General features: G+C 42.2%; 1 protein-coding gene across 3 annotated transcripts in view; it reads right to left on the minus strand.

Annotated features, from left to right (window-relative positions):
* PRUNE2 (prune homolog 2 with BCH domain) overlaps positions 1 to 8571 on the minus strand; it is a 132082-nt gene extending 123511 nt beyond the window's left edge. For all 3 annotated transcript variants that reach the window (XM_063421709.1, XM_063421708.1, XM_063421707.1), the window contains exon 1: positions 8419 to 8571. In XM_063421709.1, the coding sequence (XP_063277779.1) occupies positions 8419 to 8454 (36 nt within the window). In that variant the 5' untranslated portion in view covers positions 8455 to 8571. The remainder of the gene's footprint in view (positions 1 to 8418) is intronic.
* Positions 8572 to 9684: the final 1113 nt, after the last annotated feature.

The following is a 9684-nucleotide window of genomic DNA, read 5'->3' on the forward strand; positions in this document are numbered from 1 at the left end:
GTTCACAAGCAGAATATGCCCGTCTCTGTAAACTCCAGACTCTAAGTCTCCACATGTTTCCAGGATTTATAAGAGTGTGATAGTAGCTGAAAAAACACTTCAGAGTTTTCTTCTTCCCTACCAACTCCTCTTTGATCAGAATTTCGTAATCACTACTGGACAAGTGCAGGGAAGTATATCTTGAGAATGGTAATTTTTATGCCATGTAGCACAATGAGATTAACCATTGGGGAAAAGGTCACCACAGCATGATGATGTCTCACAGGCAAAGACTGGCTTAGCAGCTAACTCAGTTAGTTAGCTACAGGGACTGCATACACCACCACTTCCACACACAAAACTAAATCAAAAACCAAAGCTGTGCCAATTATAAACAGACATGAACACAACTACTGCTATCTAAATACAGCAAGATCAAAATTTCCTAAGTGGTACAAAACAGGTAAATCATTAAGTAGCACTAAACAGGTACACTGCAAAATCAAACTGTGCTCTAGACAGAATTTGTTATAAGGAGGTTTAAGATTAATAAATTACAGCTAGAAGGAAATATACAGAAGCAGGTTATGACTGTGCAAGATGGAATTGGGCCACTGCATTAGGTCTATTAGGCCTATTACACATCATTCATTTACTGTCAAATGATTAAGTAAACAAGGAAGGACAACTATCTGACGTCCTCCAAACGTCATCATTTTCTGAAATCTTCCTAATCTTCTCACTGTCCATTCTCTGTCCTTACTGTGCCACAATCTATTTGGATCTCATTAGAACAAGCAATATCATAACTGTAATTAAGGACCTGTCTAACTGTTTTTGGGAACAGACTCCCTTGTTTTAAGAAGAAGAATATAACAAGAATGTCATGAAGTCATTTAAATCCTAAGCCTGATCTCCCTCAGGGCTCCAGGCTGACAAACAGGGCTTCCACGCTGCTCCCATCCTGCCCTTTCCAAACTAAAATCTCACACTTACTCCACACCTTCCCAACATACACACAATAATACAGTCCAACTGAGCATGGTTAAAGCTGAGGTTTTACTCCCTCTCCTATTACTATGCCTCTCTCTCAGAGGAATATAAATCACAGGTATATAAGGAACTCATGAAAGTATCCTATCTATCACTCCAGTCTGTAATCCTGGCATCATACTCAGTTTAGACACATGCACCTTACTGCAAAGTCTTGCAGGCCTCCTTAGCTCATTAACCTTTCTTACCCTACCCTCAGAGCTAACACTCTGGCTATCATTACCTGATGGTTTAATCACATAAACATTATTTAGTTTCAGCAGAAGTAACCTAGCGGCTTCTACAACCATGCTGTGGAAAGCTTGCCCCTCCTAGCCTGTGGCTCTGACTCTGCCCATACAGACCTCCCTCTTCCCACCCTCCTTGCTCCAGCACATCCAAGAAGATGCCTCAATAACATCTTGAAACCTTTCAAATCCTCCTCTGCTTCGTCTATCATTTCCCATTCAATAATGAAACATTAAGTTTTGTCTTCAGACAGTCTCTAGCAGAGGAACGGAAAGAGTAGTCAGATTTCCTTTGTCTCTGATGTTGTCCCTATGCTTAAAGACGTGTTTCCAAACCTCAGCAACTTTCTAGCTTTTTCTAACTCCTACTCAAAACCGGCCTTTGCTAAAATGCTAATAGGTTAGGAAACATAAAACCAACCATTACCACCTCTTTCGATTTATCCGCTTCCTCCAGGATGTCCAACAGACTCTCAAGATTATTTAATTAAGTATTTGCATGTAATCTAGCACAACAGAATCATGACCTCACTTTAATAGTTGTGTGATACCCTAGAAAATACCCTACTACACTGCACTCAAATGCCTTTGGAATTGTAGAACAAAGTATAAAGTATGTCAGCTACATACGCATTAATTCAACACACCAAAAGTTAGCCAGGGTAGAATTTGGCCTAATCATGACCAATATGGTGTGCTTCACTTATCCCTGCACCAGAGACTGACGAAAAGCAAGGTATGCAGATTAGTGTTTAAAAACACTATTTCTATCATCCCAAACCATGAAAATCCATGGGGGAAAAGCATTTTTAATTCTCAGTTTCTGCCACATGTGTCTAGTCTGTCTGACTTTGGTGGGACTGTAAAAGGCTATTAAATTACCCAATACATTGTCCTTACATGTTGCTTTTTAAAGTAGTTTTACATATGTTTATCCAGTTCAGTTTTTATTTTGGTTTGCTTATAAGCAAAGGCCTCCTCTCCCTCCTCTGGGAAACTGTTTTCCTTGCTAATAGACCTCATTTTCTGGAAATACTCTCTTTATTAAGCTTCTGTTGACTGTTTTGCAAATACATATTTATACCTATGTACCTGAATGAATGATTCCTTCCTTTCTTTGCATTGCTTCCAGCAACTTCATAGATCCCAACTGCTCTCATGTCTCAGTGCAGCAGTAATTTAATCAAGTTTTAAATTTAATTTTTTTCTTGGATGTCAATTCTTTAAATAATTTTCTTAAGATTCCCTGAATTCTTTTCCCACTTAAGAAATATTTTTGATTGTGTGGTATCCATAAAAGAAAGAAGTATTCCACTTGAAACTCTACCATGATGACAAAAGCCAGCCCTTCAATATTACTGTAACTGCTCAGAACTATGCTTTGTTTAAAAATTTACCTCACAATTATGTTGGTGCAACGTTTATACTTTTCTCCCTTATTACTAATAAACACTGACTCCATATTTGTTGCTGCATGATTTCTTCTGACCGATTTAAATAATAAATGGTTAATCAGCCGTAATACTTCGATTCTGCAACCTTTTTAAGTGTATATACAACTTCTATATCTGAGTTTTCCAACTGGAGTCAATATCATTACTCATACTATTTAATTCTTACATAGTGTAAGTGCCTTGCTAAGTGGAGTCAGGTCCCTTGTGTGCTGCTGGATAAATGCAAAGAAGATACATGAGAGGGCACAACTTGATTCCTTATCTAAATGTTTGAAAGCTTTTTTACTCATCAGCTTGGAAATGCTCAGCAGTTTCTGGGAAAATAACTTCTGCTTCGCTTCTGTAGTGTCTCTCATTTACTGTAAAGCCAAAACTATTCCAACTAAATCAAACATTATTTTCAAAGTAATCACTGCCTACCACTGATAAAAAACCCTCCAGATAGGAAAATAAGAGGCAATATGAGTAAGCATGTAAGTGACTCAGCTTGTTTTTAAACTGCGGTCACGTAAATCTACTCAAGTCATGCCATCATCACTAACTGTTCTTTGAACTTCTGTGCCTCAGAAACAAGCATAACATTCATTTTTCAGATCTATCAAAGCAGTGCCTTAAAAGCCTTTTTTACTATTCTCAAGGGTGTCCCTTGGTCAAGGGTCTGGCCCTCAGTTTGGAAAATGTTCAGTCACACAATCCAATATTTCTTTGGGCACACCTGTCTAGGGTCGTAATACCCCATTTGTCCAGTGTGCTACCAGGTGTAACATTGGTCTAGTATTCTGGTCTCTTTTATTGTATCAGCAAGAAATTAAAAGAACTTCAATTTTTAGAGGGTTTGGGGGCTTTTTCCCAAAAACTGTTAACTGCCGAAGATGACACAGCATTCAGAAATATTATTTCCCCAGCCAATTTGCTATTCTCTGCAGGAGAAGGACCATCTTTCAATTACTAGTTTAAGGCACTTTGCTGCAGTATGTGGTTATCTCAGTATCATCAGCACATTAAGCCTTTCCAGGGCTCATTCTGTTCTCTGACTTCCCTGATGCCAGCATACAAAGCATTAGGTTCTCCATTAGGCACAGACCTAAAGCCAGGGGAAAAGCACTCTCTGGCAGTCCTTGTTTCAGCATCTCTCAGAGGCAATTCTGTTTGTTTGTTTGTTTTTAATTCTTACATGTTCTTTCTTGACAGATTCCCTTGAATCAGCTACTTACAGTCATTGCACTTCACTGTAACCTGAGGCATATAAGACTACCTGAAAAATACCTAAGTACCTTCTTCAGTACACAGTATTCCTCAACAGAGAATTACTGAGGAAGTACTTTCTGAATGTTTAGTTCTCTATTTACTTGACTTTAACATCTTGATAATTGCTCTGATAATCATTCTGAAGTTACACCACTGAAACATTAAACTTTTGATTTGTTTTCTTGAATAAATTCTACAAAATTTAGCAGTCACTCTTCTCCAGCTGGATGGCTTACCTGTACCTGAAAGAGTCTAATCCCAAGAGATTAATAACATAATATAGTGGGGAAAAGGCAGTGTTTGCGAAATATTACATTTTTGTACAAAATTGTTTAATGTTAAGTAAAGTTCTTAATTCCATAAGCATGCAGAGAAGGACAGGCAAGGAAGGATCCACAGTATGTGGATCTTCCAAAATATTACTGAAAAATTCCCTATAGGCCAATAAAGAAACAAAATCACCAAAGAAAAAAGGTATGTCATCCTTTCATTACATACTACAGAATGAAAAGTTAAAGAAAAAAGGACAGGAACAAAGGGTCAGTTTTTCAATGGAGGAAAAATAACCATGAAGGATTCTCCAAAAGAATATGTGCTGTTTCTTATATCCATAAATAATAAATACCCTTTTAGTAGGACACACAGGCACACAGTGAGGTGGAAAAAGCTGCAGAAAATACCAGATTATTTAGGAGAGTTAAATCTATAACTGGCTACAAGAACTGCAGAAAGGATTCATGACACCGAGGGACTAGGGAATAAAACAGTAAATGGAAATGAGGGCCAAGAAGGGCAGACTAGGAAAAATGTGAGAAAACAACCCATCTTCACTTTTAACTGTACTGAGGTGCTGCACACTGTCCGATGTGATATAATCATACTTAAAAAAAGGTATTGCTAAGCAGCAAAAACATCATGCATTCGCTTTACATGATACTTTACATGAAAGCATCAGAAAATGCCTTCTGACAGTAAAACAAAGTATGTAGGATAGCAAGAACCCTTAAGAAAACGGGGGAAAAATGAGAAGTCATTGTACTACTGTCAGTCTTTTATGCTGTCATAACTTAAACCTGACAGGTGGTTCTGGGCTCCCCAGTTTTCAAATGGTTAAACAAAATCTTCAGAGAAAGGACATAAGGACGAGCGGAGTGATAGAATTATGCTCATGTATGAAGAGGCAATAGAAAACTTTAGCTTGGAAATGTCTGAAAGAAGAGAAGGAGGATATGGTAATACTTAACTAGAGAGAAAGTGGAATAAAAATATTCACTCAGATAGAAGCATCATAGGACACACATCAAAATTGTCAGGCAATTTAAAGCATACAAAGAGGGATATTGTTGCTGTCAAACAAAGCACATGATAAAACTGTAAAACTCACTGTCTCAGGGATTTTGTTGAAGCCAATGCATTAAAAAAAACAAGCACATGACATTGCCAAATGTATGGAAGATGGTTCTAGCTGTGGCTAACATGTTAGTTCAGCTATACATTTTGATCTAAGCTTTCAGCACCTGATCAGCCTGTGTATTCTACTGTTTATAATCCCCCACTAGACACGACAGAATGGTGTAGAAGGATCTTTGATCTCACCTAGTCTCACCTATTCTCACTTTATTACTAGACTTACAAAAAATGTAGAAAAACCTGCAGAATTGAACCATGAATGTGGAAAGATGTCAGTATGGCATTTCTTATATCCTGTCATGTATTGCCTTCTAAAATTTTCCATCCATGGTTTCACATAGATTATACATAACAACTTTAAAGATTTGTACTGAAAATTACTGAGGGTGTTCTACAGTTGCCAAACTACAAAAGCAAAATCCATTGTTCTTTAAGAAGGAATAGTCTGGTTGAGACTTTATTATTAATAGATAAATCACAGAGAACTTTACTCTCCAAAAATCAATGAAGGCACACAATAGAAAGTCTCAGAAAACAAAAAACAAGCATGTCCTTTGTGCTGCACAGTCCGTGCTCCGTGTGGATAAACAGCCTTGATTAATGTTGTGGCTGGATCCAGACCCAAATGAATGACAAAGCACTTCCTATAACAGGTTCCTCTGCATGGTCTAGAGCAACTGTTCTTCTGGTGAAAATTTTCCTTTACTTATGCTGAGTAACAATCATGTAGTCAGTGCACTGTGATCTGTTTAACCTAACCAGGATACCTGTGATGTGAAATACCAGCACTGTGACACTGGCATCACCAGGCCTCTCAGATACAACTGTAGGCCTTTTAGCATCTTCCACAGATACAGCTGCAGTAGCTCAACACACAGCAGCTCCTTCCTCCTTAGTCATTCACCCATTCCCCTGCACAACTTTACCTTACATCAGTGTCAAAACAAAGACATTGTTTGGTCTCAACTCAGCCTACGGCTACCAGCTGAGAACGATTCCCCACAAAAGGCCTGACCAAGCCAAAAGGAAAGCTCATCATCAGCCTTTCATGTTGCAGAATGCAAATATTAAATTTCTCTGGGTTACCCTTTTCAGGCCACTGTAGCACAGAGTAAACCGGCAAATTGAAGACAACCTACAAGATTTATGGATCTGTTCTGAACTAAACACACCAGTGCTCAGATGCTTCATCCCCAGCCATGCTCAGCTGACATGCCCATACACGGAAACACCAGTCAGAAAGAAAGACACTCTGCCCCCACAATATCACTCCTCTAGAGGAGGCCTCCTCCAAAACATGTCTTTTCCTCCCATGATTCAAAAGCTACAAATAGAATTCTGCATTTCTTTTGAAAACACACCTTACAGGAATATAAAGATGGTCTTGTGGTGTGTTCATTTGCTGTGCTATTCACATCATATAAATGAAAGAAGTAATATTATCTATTCTCCAGTCTCCATGGGTCTTCTTTAGATTCTGGTTTTCTAGACAACTCCTTTCTGATCATCAAAATCTATTCAGAAAGATTAGTGCAATATTTGCTTTTAGAGGTAAACAATTTGTTTTTACTGCTTGCCATTTACTAATGGGAAGCATTACCATTGCATAATTAATGAATATCAAGTCAGACTGCCTATGATGTACTTGAGCAGAAAGTTTGTCAGAACCACCACCATCTCCATCTTGAATTTTGTAATACATGCAATGCTAATGTGTAAGGATTTGTAATTGCACTTTACAGTATCTTTGAAGAGGGCTACCAAAGTTACAATTGCTTATATGAAAACATTAGGGAAACATTTTGAAAGCTCCTAAAAATACATTATAAAACAACTTAGTTGGCATATGACCAGAGTTACACACTTCATGTTTGTTTACCCTTAATATCTGCCAACAGAGTTAAATATTAAGAAAGCCACCAAGAGATTCATTTTCTCATCTCTTTCCCCATTCCGCTAAAAAATTCTTTGTTTCTCTGATTTCCAACAACGCCTGCCAAGAAGAGATAGTATAACAAATCATCTTTTACAAATCATTTTAGACACAAAACCACGTCTGTCAAAGAAAGAGCATCTTGGGTTTATGACTGCGCCCTCTCCAGAGATTCTTAACATATCTATGACTCCAACAACTGGGAAGTCCCTACAAGTCCAAATACCCAAAAACACAGGATAAAACAAGCAGTAATGGGATAAACCCAGTCCTACTCCTATAACTGAACACATTTCTTAGAGCTGGGATAGGTAGTGGGCATGCAAATTACACATGAAAGATAAGAAGTCACTAAAACTGAGTTTTGCAGACAAAAGCAAAATGGAAAACGAGCTGCCCTAAGACCATCCCAGTCTTTAAAACATCCTACCTTTGCAGTGCACGGAAGGGGGAAAAGAGCACACACTGACTGGGCTAGATTAGCAGTCACTGTAAACAAAATAAGCACTCTGCAGTTTCAGCACAGCCCTACCAACAAGCCGCTGGAGAACACTTTCTATACACCTCTGTGATTCCTAGCACAGTATTAACGACCCAACGGCTGAGACACAATTATGATGCTGAACCTCGGTAACCTTTGCACATTACTCAGTTATTTAATATCTTGCTTACCCAAACTTATCCCCTACTGCTAGTGCCGTTTAGACCACAGAAATAACACTTCTTCAGCGACTTCACATATTATTCCCCTCCCTTCAACTATGCAACTTGATGCATCCTAAAGTCCCAAGAAATGTGCAAATAATCTTCAAACGACATGCCGACACCCCCCACAATGCCTGTCAAACACGGGCTCGCGGGTTCGCAAAGCAGAGCATTATTCAGCAGTAATTCGAGGGCAGCAAGGTGTGAGAAGAAAACGCACCCCTGAAACACGCCCCAGCCCCAACCGCTGCGAGGGTCACCAGCCCCATCCTCTGCCCGCCGCCCCCCGGCAGCACGGCAGCACTGCCCCGAGAAGTTTCGGGGAGCACCCGCGGGCGCCGCTCCCGGGGCTGCGGGGCCAGGCCGGCCGCCGCAGTCACCCCAAGTCGGGAGAAGTCCCGCCACTCACCAGCCGGGACTGGGCGCGCTGCAGGAACTCCTCCATGGCTCCGGCCGGGCGCAGGGCAGGGCAGGTCGGCGCTGCCCGTGTCGGCGCTGCCCGGCCCGGCGCTGCCCCGCTCGGCGCCCCCGCTGCCCCGCGCCCCGCTGCGCTGCGGAGCGCCCGCCCCGCCCCGCCCCGCCCCGCCCTGCCCGCCGCGGGCGCTGACGTCAGCCCGTGCCGCAAGGGCCGGCGCGGAGCTCCGCGGAGCGCGCACACGGCCGAGGATGCGCGCCCTGCGCTCCTGCGCTCCTGCGCTCCTCTCCCTGCGCGCCCTGCGCTCCTCTCCCTGCGCTCCTCTCCCTGCGCGCCCTGCGCTCCTCTCCCTGCGCTCCTCTCCCTGCGCTCCCTGCGCTCCGCCGGCGGCGGGCCCTTGGAAGCGGCGGCGTGCTCTCTGACAAGAATTCCTGACCCAAGGATAGGGCGCGCCGAGACCCGCCGGACGCAGGGGCTCGAAGCAACAGGCACCGGCTGGTGGCTGGTGCGGGTTGCTTGGGCGGCAGTGTCTCGGTTCCCCATTTCACGTTTGGGGAGACTCATCAGTGGAAGGCTCGAGGGCACTGGGGTCAGAGGCAGGGACCGTTTCGGGGTCCCCTTCCCATGGTGGCAAAAGGTCTGTAGGGAACCAAGCAGAGAGTTCAAATTGCAAGAGAGCAGTTTAGAAGTTAGGGGGGGAAGAAACCTCTTCTGAGGGTTGTGAGGCAGTGCCCAGGAAAGTTGTGGATGCCCGATCATTGCAGGGGTTCAAGACCAGTTTGAACGGAGCTCTGAGCAACCTGATTTAGTGGAAGGTGTCTCTGTCCACTGCAGGAGGGCTAGAACTAGATGTCGTCTAGGATCGCTTCCAACTCAAGCCATTCTGTGATTCTATGACTCTGTGTTTCAGTCAAGCCTCAGTAAACCCTGCCCTGTACCTCAAACTGAGGATCCTTTCTAAATATTGTGCCCACAGTCACATTTTATATGTATATTCAATTGAACAGCTCACAAAGGAGCCTCCTAGGCTAGAGTCCACTTTGTAGAGAGATAAAGAGAAATGTCAAAAGCTGGAGTCCAGCACTAGAAGTCAATGGGAGGTTGTGCAATGAATGTAGAGTAGACCAGAAAATAAACTGTAGGGCTTGCAGTGTCTCCAGTGCTCTCACACCACCAGTATTCACCAGTGTGGGGTTTTTCCCGCTCTAAATAACTAACCTGGACAGTGCAGTTTTATTATTCCAATCAAGTTGTACCTCA

The sequence above is a fragment of the Prinia subflava genome, chromosome Z, assembly GCF_021018805.1.
Source record: "Prinia subflava isolate CZ2003 ecotype Zambia chromosome Z, Cam_Psub_1.2, whole genome shotgun sequence".
In the NCBI taxonomy this organism is placed as follows: Eukaryota; Metazoa; Chordata; class Aves; order Passeriformes; family Cisticolidae; genus Prinia; species Prinia subflava.